A 14,953-nucleotide genomic window follows, 5' to 3' on the forward strand; every position below is an offset into this window, starting at 1 on the left:
AAAAATACTCTATGAATTTAAATCATAGATTTTTTAAAGCCTGAAAACAGAGCCATGAGGAGCTGCAGAAGTCTAGTTATTTCTCAGAACACTTTTATTACAACATGCTGAAAGGTTATTATGGGATTTTTTCCCAATGATGCCAAAAATATTCTGCCTACTGCCACTTTAAGTATTAACTAATCATACAAACTCACAGTGACTTGACATTTTTAGTGAGCAACAGGAACTCATGATTCTATATTAATTCAGACATTGAATCATCATGAATCATGAATGTACGCATCAGTACAGCAAGTTTTCTGTGAATTGCTCACTTACCCATATTAAGTTATTCTTAATACATCCATGATGTCAAGGCTGTACAATATGTCCTGATTTGTTTTGCCTGCTTTTACCCAGAGCTCCCCCTACAGAATAGAAAAGGACATGACAAGCATCAAATTTGTTAGAAGGAATTAATAATGTAAGAAAAACATATACAACATATACCAGGTGTCATCATGCATCATCCGGCTCATAATGCACCTTATCACCCCACCTCAGTTTTGCATGTGGCTGAAGTCCAGACTGCAGAGAGCTATTGGTCGACGCAGATAGTGGCTGCACTCATTCAGAGCTCTGATCAAGGAACTTTACAGTGACGCTATTTCCCAACCGTCGGAGCATGACAGTCAGTTATTATACAGATATACAGTAAACTTGCTTTATTGTTCATGTGTAACAAAAGTTGCTGAAAGTCGGTGAAAGTGGATTACATGGACAATGCACTGCGAGCAGAGGATGATGAGTGTATCTGCAGAGCTCTGTTTGCTGGCATGTTTCATTCTGTCTGTAGACTTGACTTTGGGTTTGGGACTGAACAAACCCATGGAGTTTACATTTCTATTATCTGCCGGCAGCACAGAGTGTTTTTACCAAACCACAGTGAGGAACGACAGCATGGAAGTTGAATACCAGGTAAATATAATTTTCTGTCTCTGTGTCTGTCTGGCACAGCGACAGCGTAATGTTGTGTTTGAAGTTTTAAAAAGCATTGTTAAAGTTTGTGAATAATGTCTAACTGAAAAACAAGTGAACAAGCCTTAGACTTTGGTCTTCTTGCATGCGGAGAGATAAGAAAACCACTGCTGTTGTTGTTGAAGACACTTATCCTGAGATAGGGCAAAGGGGCGGAAACACCTAAAAGGATACCTCTGCTGCTACACATACTATTGCAAAAGCATTTTAACAAACATCCTGCACAAACATGCATTTACATGCTGATGACATCATAAATGCATCCATAATATACATTAGCCATCATCATTAATTTCAAATGCAAAACACAAATACATATTTTGCCAGTTTTGAATGTTTTCAAATGGGAAGGCTTCAACTTCAAAAGAACAATTGTCCTCAAAGTGATACATATCGATACTGAATATTTGAAATGGTTTCAATACTCATTTTCTGCAGTATCGATACACCGGTATCATCTGCGCTTTCTGCTCTTTCGTCTCTCCGCTATTTATCTTTTAATAAAAGAATAATAAAGTTTTATGCCCTCAATGTTGTGTCAATGGCATCGAATATCAATATTTTTCAAGGTATTGTATCAAAGTTAGAAATTCCAGTATCGTGACAGCACTATCTCTCACAGTGTGTTATTGACCTCAATCATTTTATGGACATGACCTTTGCATTGCTTCACACCCATAGACTGTGTATATACTACTTCTACTAATACTGCATCCTCTGGCAGCTGCAGGACTGTGTTAGCGTTGAGTCATGTCCCTGTGGTTTCCTGTGTGTCCCTGTGGAGTCAGAAAAGAGTCTGGATGCTCCTAGGGCTGCAGCATGGATCTTATTCGCCTATCACAACTCCTGTATGTCGAAAGCTGCTACATGATGTGGAAGTGACACATCGTTCTGGGATTATTGCAGTCAAAACCAAAACCTCGAGAAAGTCAATTAATCCCTATCAGGGCTGCTGAAGTGTGTCTGACCTTGAGCTCTTCTTTTAAGGCCCTGACACACCAAGCCAACGTCGGCCGTCGGACAGTTTTGGGCCGTCGGTGAGCGTCTGTCGGTCTAGTTTTTGTGGTGTGTCCCGTGCCGTCGGCTCTAGTCTGCCCGTGTCGGAGGTTTTATGGCCGATTCAGTTGTGACAGAATCCCTCTGATGGGCTGTTCATCTTAAACGAATCAGTGCACAAGAAGAGAAACAGACGTGAGGAAAGCAAGCCAACGAGTGAAGTCAAGAGGACACACACTTTAGGCTCTTCTCATTTTCGTCTTCATCTCATCTGATCACTCCAATACAAGGATATTTTCACAACAACATAGCCATCTGGAAGAGGGTTGCAGGTTCAAAACCCGGCTTGGGTCCCTTCTGTGTGGAGTTTGCATGTTCTCCTCCGTTTACAGATAATGGATGGATGGATGGCCATTTGGAATGTGAAAATTGTCGGCAAATGCTGCTTAGTTTCATGTACGTATCATAATAACGGCTTGTATATCTGCCGTCCTTGGTCTTCCAGTTTAACCTTTTGGAGTTATTTCATCTCACGCAGGCGCAGGACGTACGTGGTAGTTGGCCGTTGACTGTAGTCTTTGCAGTGTGTTTGAGTGCAACTTTTTGGCCAAGACAAAGGCGACATGAAGCGACGCAACAGTTGCTGCTAGTTCTTGAATGTCAGGTTGGTGTTAGGGCCATTAGAGGACAAAGAAAGGCAGTAATGGGAAGCGAATGAGATCATTTCCCTATGCAAATACCTACACCGTCCCTTTATTATCACTGTGGTACATTATGTGAGCCAGGTTGTTGCTCTGTGTACTGTGATGGCTTTAATTTAATTATCAGATAGCAGTTTCTCAGCTAGTCTGAAGTGAAAATGTGAGTGAGTTCTGGGTGTGTCTTGGAGCATTACTGACATCTTGTTTCTTTTACAGGTGATAGCTGGGTCGGGTATGGATGTTGGCTTCGCCCTCATCTCACCCAGCGGATACCGGCTGGTCTCTGACTTCAGGAGATCTGATGGCATTCACATGTGGGTCACTTAAATGCTCTCCAACAAGCTTTTGTTTCAAGAGTTTCAGTTATTTTCCTTCGGGCGGCGTTGAAATCTTGCAAATGCCATTAGGAGCACTTTTTATCATATTTGTTCAAAGTTACGAACTGCAGCTTTAAAGGGACTGTTTGTAACTTCTTACATGTATAAATCAATCCGGGTGGGTGTCCCATGCGCGCTCGCGTGTGGCTATGCTGTTCAGACTCAGACTACAACACAAACTACACGGAAGCACCAAAACCACAAAGTTATATCTAGTGAGGCCTGTCTTGCAAAACAGTGTTGGCCGCGGTCGGAGGACGCGGGGGAGCCTGAGTCTCTGCTGTACTCTGCTCTGCTGCCTGCCTGCCTTCACTCACAGCTCGTTCCACCTCACGTGCATGCGCGCACACTACACACTGCAGAAGAGTTAGTTTAGCTCTGAGAATATCTAGTAAATGTACAGTGGACGTTTGTGCAGAAATAACTGCTGCAGCTCCTCCAGACCAACAGAGGTTTCCTGTGACGGGGCTCCGCAACGAGTTACGTTATCGTCTCTGATCGGGTGCCGGTGTCTCCCCTGTTACCTCTGGCCGCGGTTGGGAGGCTGACGCAGGAAAAGCCAACACTAGGATCAGCAGGGATTCATGGAGAGACCTCCGTCTGGTCAGCTAACATTACTGCCAAGCTGGTGAAATATAGAGTGATATTGTGGTTTTAGCTGACGTGTGTCGCCTCACTGTTTGAGCGATGCTCGTTCATGTCTATTTAGTGCGAGCCCGACGGTGACTTTCGTTGACTTACCTGCCACAGGTGTCGCTGTTAACAAGCATTTCTGATTCTTACAAACAGTCCCTTTAATTCTCCCAAATTCACAAAAAAGGGGGACTTGATTTCCTCCCTTTCTAAAAACAAAACAAAACTTCAGTGTATATGCATTTTTCACCCAGACATTTTTTTTAAACAAGTGATTACTACTATGTTTGCCATTATAGTGAGTACTTTCAAGCATGATATTGTTGAGTGCAAATCTCATCTATAGCGCTTTCCAAATTTGACATCTTATTTCGTCGTGCAGGGTGGATCCCACAGAGGATGGAGACTACCGGTTGTGTTTCGACAACAGCTTCAGTAAACTGTCAGAGAAGATGGTGTTCTTTGAGGTGGTCATTAACAGTCAGAGAAGCAGTACGGGCCAAAATGAGTGGGCTGACCTGGCCGCGACAGAAATGAGCATGGTGGATTACAAACTGGAGGACATCAGGGTGAGAGAAGAGGGAAACAAAGAGCTATTGCATCTCTATGATTCCCCTCCAGACAACACTTGTTATCTGATGTCATTCTTTTTGATGTAACGCATCCCAGCGCTGACTTTCATCTCCTCTTCCTCTTCCAGGCGAGTTTGGACTCTGTGTACGAGCACCTGGAGAAGAGCCGGCAGGTCCTGACTGTGCTGCGGGCCTTCGAGGCGAGGGACCGCTACCTTCTGGAGGACAACCTGTGGCGGGTGTCCTTCTGGTCCTGCCTCAACCTATCTGTCATGCTCACTGTCGCTGTCACTCAAATCTACACTCTGCGACGCCTCTTTGAGGACACCAAGCGCACATAGTACCAATAAAACTGTCACTTCCAGCCAAGAGAGTGCAGAACCTGCTAGGCGTGCTTTATAAGTTTGACCCATAACCATTAATATAGCCGCAAACTACTATTTGCTATGTAAAGATATTGAGGAGTAATCTCTACCTGAGCAGAGAATGAAGTCGCTCTCTCTCTGGGGTGGCTCTGGCTCAGAGGGTAGAGCAGGTTGTCCACCAATCCGAAGGTCGGTGGTTCGATCCCCGGCTGCTCCGGGTCACATGTTGATGTGTCCTTGAGCAAGACACTTAACCCCAAATTGGCATAGTCATGTGTGAATGAGTATTTAGATTAGATCTTAATGGGCAAAGTTGGCACCTTAGCCTCTTCCATGAATGTGTGTGAATGGGTGAATGCTGACATGTAGTGTAAAGTGCTTTGAGTGGTCGGAAGACTAGAGAAGCGCTATATAAATACAAGTCCATTTACCATTCTTTGTGTGTTGTAATCCCGAGCTTCTCCTCTCTCTTCCGCCATAGCCGGGCCTTCGCGCCTGCTTCGAGAGCCTGTTGGCTGATAACGCCGTCCCATAGCACCCACCTTCCAGTTCTCCTTTTAGACTAATACTGTTCACTCTGTCATCAGTGTTACCTTGTTTTCACTGTTAGTGCTGTTAGCACCGTTAGCTACGAGCCGCGGCTCAGCTATGTTGCCATTTTGAGAGCCGTGTGGAAACAATATAACTGCTCTCATTGTGCCTTCAAGTGAAACTCGTTAACTCCTGTTTATAACAAGTCGTGTACACAATTATGCTTTGCGTTCAAGTGGTTAAGTTGTGAGAACACCACTGCTAAACAACAGCAATATTAACGGTACTGTCGACGTCTAGTATGGAAGTTTTTATTGGACTTTATTAGTTGTAATCCACAGAAGACATTCCACAAATATGTATCATGATCTGCAAATATTTCACTATCCACAAACATGTATTTTTGTATTTGTGTTGTGTAAAGTCACATCCATAAAAATAAAGGACGATTTGCAAATACGCATAACTTACTCTGTAAATACGTATTTTAAGGTTTACATGTAAAGTGATATTTACGCATTTGTGCATCTATTTCTACACGTGGAATGATATTTGCGCATTTGCAGATCGCTTCGTGTGGATTTATGGGCCACATGACATTTGTAACTTTCCTCCTGTTTGTTTACAGAATTTTGTCCGATTGGTACCGCAGCAGATCTGTAGATAATAGTTGAAATCCACAGAAGACAATTCAAAAATATGTACCATGATCTGCAAATATTTCACTACCCACAAACGTATTTTTGTATTTGTGTTGTGTGAAGTCACATCCACAAAAATACAGGGCGATTTGCAAATACACATAACTTACTCTGTAAATACGTATTTTAATTCCACATAAAGATGTTATAGGTTTACATGTAAAGTGATATATACACATTTCTGCATCCATTTCTACATGTGGAATGATATTTGCGCATTTGCAGATCGCTTCCTGTGGATTTATGGGCCACGTGACATTTGCAACTTCCTCGTTTGTTTACTAGAAGCCATAAAGGCAAACAATTTAGCAAGATAGCAAGTGTGCAACATAATGCAGGACGGGGGTGTTCATATAGACTCTACTCGTGAACGCAGTAAACACGACAACATATGAAGTCACCATCAATCCAATCTGGCATTTAGCACATTTAAAGGGACAGTTCAACATTTTTGGAAAAGTGATTCATCATTGATGTTTGTGAAATTTTGAATTCCAGTCGAATGGAAATCACATTAAGTGATTTATTAGTACTGTAATATGCACACAGAAACACATACTGTGCATACATAAAATATACATAAATATCATAGACTGTATATAAATATGGACGACATGACAGCCCCCCAAAAGTGAAGCCAAAATCTCTCCATCGCCCCCTGGTGGCTGGCTGCAGTACACGTCATAAGTCCCACCTCCTCCATGTTAGTGGGTGGGACATTAGCCAAACTAAAAAGTCAAAGTACATGTCAAATACATTTTTCTTAAAGATAGATTGTCATTTTTGGTATTTAGGTAGTTCTTATCACGCTGATGTTTGTTCAAGTGTTCATTTTTCTGTTAAGTTTGGTTTTAATTAGTTATTTGATGCTTTAAAAAGGGGTTGAGACGTCATGATTGGCAGCTTTGTGTCTCCCTCGCTAGCAAGCTGTGACTGTGCTCGGCTCGCGATTGTGATTAATGTCATTGGGGGAAGCTAGAAAACCACAGCTGTTCTCACTGAATGTTGTTTTATTGAATTTCAGACACACATTTATGACTCAAGGCAGTTTTATCAAGCCAATAGCCAAAACAAAACAAAAATATTGCAGAAACTTCACCCACTGTTCAGCCCACTTTTTTTTTTACTAAGCCTCAGGCTGTTTAAAAAAAGATCACATCTAAAATCTGTACTGATAAAAAAAAAAAAAAAAGTATTCACACAGTCAATCACCCTGATCAGTTTCTCCATCTGGAGATTAAATATACAGGAATCAGTAAAGTCATGCAGACGGAGAGTTAGTTTTGTCTGAAACATTCATTTCGTTGCCATTATTTGGATGCATTGCAGTTATTTGGTTCATGCAATTGCACTTAGTGGTAAAAACATACATATCGCAGTACTTGTTGAGCACTTCAATCACTACTGTGTTGAAACTTCCTCAGCTTCCTCATTAACATTTTCTGTCATAAGACATTCTCAGTGGTCATGCTCCACCACTTGAAAGGCATTTTTCTTGACACATACAATTATAATAAAACTTCTTTTCAACATTCTCATATTGACTTGTCGTTATGACTTTGCACTGTATCTGGTATAAGAGTTGACTTATAGCCTAGTGTATCTCAAATTAGTTTTTAAGTGTTAAATTTAATGCCACTATAACAACTTGGTTCTGACAATCTGTGGAAATATTAAAACATTTTTAGTGTACTAAACTATTTTGGACAACATTCACTATAGAAGAAATAACTTCCTTAGTTTGATGCCTCATTAACTAATAATAAAAGCATTGTTGGAGCTTTTCTTTTTGAGTGAACTGAATATAAGATAGTGTAGTTCTTCTGTAGTCCTGCTGCTGCCATGGATTGAAGTCTTTTCATGGCCACTTCACGCTGGTCGAGGTCACCACTGGTCTCGACGGGGAGCTGGGCGCCTGTTCAGGAACAATCAACCAACATTAATCTCTTGACCTTGTGAAATGCACTTTGACAGGAAATACTGCAGGAGCCAGTTACTGGAACAGCGAGGCCATTTGTAATGAGGCAATCTGTTGGCGAGATCATCCTCCACCGTCATACGAAGATAAAGACACATAAACCTAGATTTATTAATTAATGCTTGAACATATTTAGCACAAAACGCTTTTAAAACGTGTTTGGAAAAATCTTAACAGGGGCTGTCTATGCTTTCGGGATTAAACTCGGTATATTGTGCCAATAAAAATACTCTCAGACTCCAGCTCCGCTCTGATTGACACCGGAGGACAGAGAGGCACATGATTTTTTTTGTCAGATTACCTGTTTTATACACTACTGTCAGGATATAGTGACTGTTTTATAAATATAACGTTTTTAAAAAAAAATCATATTTGCTCTCTTCCTGTGGATCGGTGTAAAAAAAAGTCACATTAAATCTACTTTGACTCAATGCTGAAAGACAAAACATGAAAACTTAACAAAGGGGGGTGAATTAATTTTATAAGCAATGTAAATATTGATTCATACTACTCTCTATTACTATGATTTGTTTTTGTTTGTCACTTTACATTTACTGCGAGTAAAGAACGGTGACTGTTGTTTGAGCCTCTCTGAAGCAGTAGAGGGTTGCCATAGGAACATCTAATGTCAGTGTATATTGGTTTAGACGTAGAGAGGGGAGGCAAGTGAGGAGAGGAACACCAAGAGGGACGCTACCTTATCTGCGAGAAAAGAGAGAAAAGAGAGAAGAGAGAAGAGAAAGTGCATCACACAGGACAAAAGGAGACACCAACCACCAGAGCCAGTCCCTTTATTGTACACAACACCTCTTTATTTACTCTCCATCCTAAAATCAGTTCATGTTGTTTATTCAAATCAATTAATTGCTACAGAGGCACTTGACAAGGGTTTGCAAAACATAAAAGAAAAGGGATTTTTTTTACAGGTTGGTTTCCGACCCCTTCCACCAGATCCAGACAGGGGGGAGGGGAGGGAAAGAGGAAGGAGGCAGAGCAGTGTAACCACAACCTACGTAATACAGTCTGGGCTTCTCAAGGACAGGCTCGAGTGACAGGCACAAGGGGGCTTTGGCCAATAACATGTTTTTGATCACACAAACGTTTGTGTACCAGGGGGGTTTGTGGAAGATTTGAGATTCAGATTCAGGGCTGTATTCAAAGATTATTTTAATCCTTCTGGCGCTGTCACTGAAAGCCTGACCTGGAGAGAAATACAGGAGAAGAAGAAGCACACTCTGTCTCAAGAGTCTGTGGTTTTGGACAATTCTTTACAGTTTCTTTGTCTCGTCAGGTCGGCTAATTGTATGTCTATCCTCTGTGGTGAGAATAGAGTCTAGACAGCTTTCTCAAGACAGAGTGTGCCTTCATATTACACCACAACTCCCTCCACCTGCTGCTCACCACCACTATTGATCAAACCTAAAATAGAAAACATCCTAGTAGCCCAGCGTCACTCCCCACTTGACCAGTTTCCCCCTCAAAATACCGTCAAAAGAGCAATCAAAAGATATTCATTATCATATAATCACAGCTGTGTAGACTGTGTCCAGCGCCTCCCATAATAATACATTTAATCCCTGTAGCAGAACCCCTAATAAAAGTCCAGGAGAAGCTTTGGAGCTGAGTTGTACAGAGCTGCTCCAAAAACATCAAAAGAAATGACAAAATGCCCCCCCGGTTATAAATAACGCATCAGGAGATGACCGATCTCTTTTTCCCTACGTCCAAGGCTATGAAACGAAAGCGTTGGTGCTTCCTTTAATACGACGACTAACATTTTGAACGTGTTGGGCTTTGATTAGAATAGTTTTTGTCATCAACCCTGCGATTAAATGGGATACAAGTGCTAACTCCCCCAGTATAGGCCAGCTATATACAATATTTTTAATGCATGGAAGCAGAATAATAAACCCTGACAAGTAAACCCAGAAAGAGATGTGCCAACTCCTAAATGCTTAATACCATCTTTATACTCTAAATTACGTCCTCGTCTACTACACGACCGTTTTATCCTCTCCGAGAGGAAACTGTGCTGTGTGCTCTGCTCTATGTGAATCCAGGAATGAACAAAGTCTACCCGAAGGCTGAAGGTCTCGTCGGGATTCAACGGAGACTTAAAGGGATTATAATTCAACGCGGAATTACTGGAGAGAAAGCATCTCACAAAGTGCAGACAGCCGTCAGCCTCTCCCCTCTCCCGGGTCTTTTTGTGCATAGTGTTCTGGTAACGGACTACAACATCCCCGTTATTGTGAGTGGCTTGTTGTAAGGCTACATGGCTAGAAGTGCTTGGATTATAATGGTCAATCTGGCTGACGTCTTTTCATTGTGGAAGGAGGGAGGGGGGATGAAGCTACTCTCTCAGATCCCGTGTCTTTTTATGCTTTGCTTTTTCATTTTTTAAAGCTACATTTATGACGCTCATTAAAAAGGACAAAGTCACTCAAATAAAATAACACAAGTGGGGAAAAATGTAATCGACACCACCAAAAATAACATGTTTTTCAGTATGAATCAGTTAGGAAATACCCAGTAAAACATTAACAACAGGTTAAGTGTGTATATTACACAGAGATCTAGACTTAGGTGGAGGGAGGGGAGAGAAAAGCCAGCCTGTAACGGTTAATAAGTTATTTAATGAGCTTCTGCTGGGAACCTCGTCAGAAGACATAAACCAGTTATTATAATTATAAAAAAAAAAGCTCTTGAACTGAATTTGATACATCATCTCCTATTGATAGAAGCTCAATGCATCCCACAGATGAGCTGGGTTTTATATCCACAGCAGTCAAATGTAATATTCAAGTGGTTAAAGGGCTTTCTGTTGTTCATGTGCATTGATAAAGATGGTATTAGCAGCTTATTACATTGCTTGAAGAGACATTAATACGGCTGGACGATGCATGTTATGCACCGCTATCAGTCGGCCCCTCCCCTCGAGCCCCCCGCCCCTGGCCTTTACAGTGTGCAGAATACACACACCCACACACAAACACACACACTTGGCCACAGGTCTAGTCTAGCAGGGAGGGCTCGGCAGGGCGGATAATGGTGGGCCGGTGAGAAGGAGCGCCAGGGGGTCTTCGGCTGCAACGGGGAGAGAAGATAAAGGACAAGGAGTGAGACGTGCTCACAAAGAGACAGCGGAGAAACCAAAACAACCCGACAGAGAGAGAGAGAGAGAGAGAGAGAGGGAAGAGGAGGACAGAGGGAGAAAAAGAGTGAGAGGAGAATGAATGCCAAGAAATAATATTAAATATCTAGATGGGACAACTGGTGAGCTTGAGACAAACCATGCCTGTGACTCTTAAAAGAGAGGATGATGATATGTTAGTGACATAACGTTACAAATACAGTGCAGCAAAAATTGTATTATATGCAACAAACACATCATAACAGGAAGTCGTACCTGGGTACACCGGGTGGGATGCGGGCTGGCCGGGAGGGGATCAGTGGGGGAGCGCTGAAGGGATCCTGGTGGCTGTTGAAAGCGTTGATGGGTGGGCCTGGGCGAGAGGGAATTGGTGGCGCGCCGAAGGCGGGAGAGGGGTTGAGCGGAACTCCAAAGGCGGGGGAAGGGTTCATGGGTGGTCCCGGTGTCGGGCCCCGGACAGCAGGCGGACGGCTGGGGGCCGGTTGGGCTGCAGGGTGCGGCCTGCGCTGAGGGGTCGGGCTGAGAGGGGGATACGATTTAATGAAACTCACATCGTAATAATCACCTTAAAGATCACATTAATTCTCCTGTAGAGATATTTGACCCGCCGGAAATCATGTCCACGCACACTTTGTCACAAACACACTCAAAATCTATCCTGAGGCAAATTACATCACTGGTACAGGCGATGTAAACCCCCAGGTTGAGAACCACTGTGTTATTAGATACTGTATTTTCCAGCTGTTATACCTGGAGCTCAACGAAAAAGCTAGTTATTCCTCATCTCACCTGGATTCTTGCATCCAGCTGTCATTTATGGGCGGCGGTACCGGGGTGGAGATGGTGCTGGTGCTGATGTCGCCAATAATGTGAAGTGCCTCTTTGAGCGCGTGATACATGCGCAACATTTCGTCCCTGCGCTGGGCCTGGTCAGCCGATTCCTCCATGAGGCTGTTCTGGTCGCCAGAGGAGTAGAGGTAGGCCAGCAGCTCCGAGTGGATGAAATCCTTTGCCTGTTTATAGTATTAAAACAAAGAAGGTGGTAACTTACATCGCTAAAAGATGTGGTGCAGCAGGAGCCGAAAGTGAAATGATCAGAAGGTTCATAAATTATAAAATTTAACCACGAGAGCAAAATCAATGTATTGATTGAAGGTATTTGATCCTTAAACAAAATATTATAAAACCATGGGAAAGGAGCTGCCCAGTGGACATAAAGTGTTGGTTTTGTGTGTGTGTGTAGCTGCTGGATTGCTGGAAGCCATCAAGTGAGCTCACCACAATAATAAAACCTAATAAATGGACAGTAGACAAGTCACTGTGAGCATGCACCATAAATCCTGTTAATTAGTGTCTTCAAGTTTATGACCTTGTGTGAACATGAAATTCATGACCGCGGTTGCTACTAAAATGAACAAGAAAGCGAAGCGCTACTCTGCACGGCTCTACGGTGACATTTAAACCTAATTAAATAGCACTTTATTTGATCCAAGCTCAGATCTCTGGTTTATCAGGTGCCTTGATTATTTTTTATAAAGAATATAGTCATGTAGGATGCTACATTTACTGGATAATTGGTAAAATAACTGTCAGTATACATAGCTAATGGTATATTACCTCCACATATACATAGAAGTTTACATAGTTTGAACAAAAATTTACTTTATTTGGTAAGTAGGAGGGGAACCATGCAGAACTACAATGTACACGCTTTAGGCTATGCAGAGCCCTGCAAGACCGGATGTTCACATTTACATTGTTTAGGTAGAGATCTAACTACTGCCAGCATTTTGCATAGCACACAGCCTTAAAGGGATAGTGGGATTGTATGAGGTAATTATCCATAGTCAGTGTATTACCTAGAGTAGATGACGGTCAACACGCCCCCAGTTTGGAGAAGCAGACAGGAGTTACTGCACTGAAGCAAAGAAATGTACTGCTGTGGACGGGGACGGCAGCAAAATGTATTTTAGCCACCTAAAAGAAAGGCTCACCTAAAAAAAATCAATATGAGTGTGTGTGTACGCTATAATTAGTATATTTTCACCGCTTCAACTTGCCGTAAGACAGTCCCTTCAGACGGCGAACCGAAGCCGTTGTATCCATCTATGCTCTCGCGAAAGCCTCCTGACTCCATTGAGAACATCTGTAATTTTAGCGCGCAGAACGCGGGAGTTGCTGATCTAGTGATTTAGTGACACTCACATTGTTGATCATGAGATGCATGATGGTCTTGGGTACGAGGTCTCTGGTGGATTTGTTGATGATGCCGATGTATGAATCCACCAGGTTGCGGATGGTTTCCACCTGCCGCTCCAACTGAGGATCCATAGAGAATGTGTCCGCGGGGGCAGAATCGTCGTTCTCCGCCTGACGACAACAACACACACAAGAATGAAATATAAATCTATACATTTTCATAGTTGCTCTCTTTGTCTCAAAAGCGTACACAGAAGAAATACAGAGGTGCGTGTTTGAACCCTCTGGGAACGCCTCAGTCGCCTGCGATTGCAAAAGCACTCACTTCATGCCGTTAGTGATATCTCTGTAACGGATGTGGGTAGCGACTTAATTTAAAAACTGTCCTGCAGCACACCGTTCCGCCATTACTTGTTCTTAATGAACCATCCAGGGGCTTGGTAATCTTTTTCGATTCAATAATTCAATGTTTTATGTACTTATTTATCTAATGCCAACTATACAAACAACTTGAACTTCACTGTTTTGGTGAATGAGGATTCTGGCAGACATGTTGACTCTCTCCTCTCCAATCACAAGCTTGTGCCTTACAGTACTGAATTTATACACCTTTATATTTCGAGGCTCCAGTAATTGAAAAAAAAAAAAACGGCTCAGACCCCAGAGGGTTAATGACCAATTTAATATTAAGTAATTAATAGAAGCAGAAAGCCCCACCCTTCCAACCACATACCTGGTCCTTCTCTGGATAAACTCCTGCCCTGAGGAAGGACGCTTTCCAGCTGTCCACGTCCTCTTGAGAATCACAGGCCAGTTCTATTTGGCGAAGATCCTTGTACACGTTCCTGTACATATAAACAAAAGACAAACACAAGTGCTGGTGAGTGTGTAGGCTAAGCCAGTACATGTGTGGTACAGGACATATATGCACACAAAACGTAGGTACATGTGCATTCACTTAATAATAGAAACCTGACCTCTGTTCGGTGTTGAAGATTGCAAAGATGTGCTTATTGGACATAAAGCCTTTCTCCATATCTCTGAGCTTCAGGTTATCAAGGGGCAGCATATACTTCTTTTCTTTCTCCTAGCATGAGGCAGATAGAAGAAAAGTGTTATTTACTACCTGGAATATACAACACAAAGAAGTTACGTCTTCAAAATGTGAGTATATATATTTTGGTAGATGAAAACAGTTCTCCACCAATGAGTAGACATGATGGAATGCGTGTCCTCTGGTGTGGACCACAACCAGGCTGGTGAGATGGAGAAATGCATGATGGGGAATAGGAGGAGGAGGAGGAAGAAGAGGAAGAAAAGGAGGAGCATGAGGGAGTTCTGGGGGGGATGGGGTGCCAGCTTTCACTGTTGAGCTGAGACATCTGGAAGCGTTTACGTCTGCGCTAACACAGAGAGCGGCGCGGGTCCAACGGTTACATCACTCGCAGCTCCACACAATCCCCCGCCCCCACCACGCACACACACACACACACACACACACACATATACACACGCATGCACACACACAAACACACAGAGAAAAATACTTAATTGCACGTGCAACGCCAACAAACATACGCAAGCTTGAAAGGATTGAATAAACACGTATCATTTGGGTGGGTGCAAAAATATGCGCTCGTACAGATATGACCAAGTGCACAAACACTAAAACATACAGGAGGACTCATGCGCCTACACACATTCTCACACACACACATACACACAC

The 14,953-nt window shown here is 42.7% G+C and overlaps 2 protein-coding genes across 13 annotated transcripts in view; one reads left to right on the forward strand and one right to left on the reverse strand.

Moving 5' to 3' along the window:
* The first annotated feature begins 551 nt into the window (after window positions 1-551).
* On the forward strand, window positions 552-7,434 carry tmed1a (transmembrane p24 trafficking protein 1a). The gene is made up of 5 exons (XM_074656451.1): window positions 552-960; window positions 2,934-3,031; window positions 4,110-4,296; window positions 4,428-5,769; window positions 6,122-7,434. Exons 1-4 carry the CDS (start codon window positions 766-768, stop codon window positions 4,638-4,640), a joined length of 693 nt encoding a protein of 230 aa, XP_074512552.1. The 5' UTR covers window positions 552-765; the 3' UTR covers window positions 4,641-5,769; window positions 6,122-7,434.
* The window catches only part of dnm2a (dynamin 2a), a 35,824-nt gene continuing 27,759 nt past the window's right edge, over window positions 6,889-14,953 (reverse strand). For 6 of the 12 annotated variants that reach the window (XM_074656433.1, XM_074656429.1, XM_074656431.1 and 3 more), the window contains 6 exons: window positions 14,205-14,314; window positions 13,961-14,072; window positions 13,234-13,398; window positions 11,818-12,041; window positions 11,284-11,547; window positions 8,649-10,961 (listed from right to left, as the gene is read on the reverse strand). In XM_074656433.1, coding sequence (XP_074512534.1) covers window positions 10,889-10,961; window positions 11,284-11,547; window positions 11,818-12,041; window positions 13,234-13,398; window positions 13,961-14,072; window positions 14,205-14,314 — 948 coding nt within the window. In that variant the 3' untranslated portion in view covers window positions 8,649-10,888. Of the gene's footprint in view, window positions 7,812-8,648; window positions 10,962-11,283; window positions 11,548-11,817; window positions 12,042-13,233; window positions 13,399-13,960; window positions 14,073-14,204; window positions 14,920-14,953 lie in introns of those variants that run through there. The other 6 variants (XM_074656436.1, XM_074656434.1, XM_074656435.1 and 3 more) reach the window with 2 other exon arrangements.

The sequence above is a fragment of the Sebastes fasciatus genome, chromosome 13 (assembly GCF_043250625.1).
Source record: "Sebastes fasciatus isolate fSebFas1 chromosome 13, fSebFas1.pri, whole genome shotgun sequence".
NCBI classification, from domain to species: Eukaryota; Metazoa; Chordata; class Actinopteri; order Perciformes; family Sebastidae; genus Sebastes; species Sebastes fasciatus.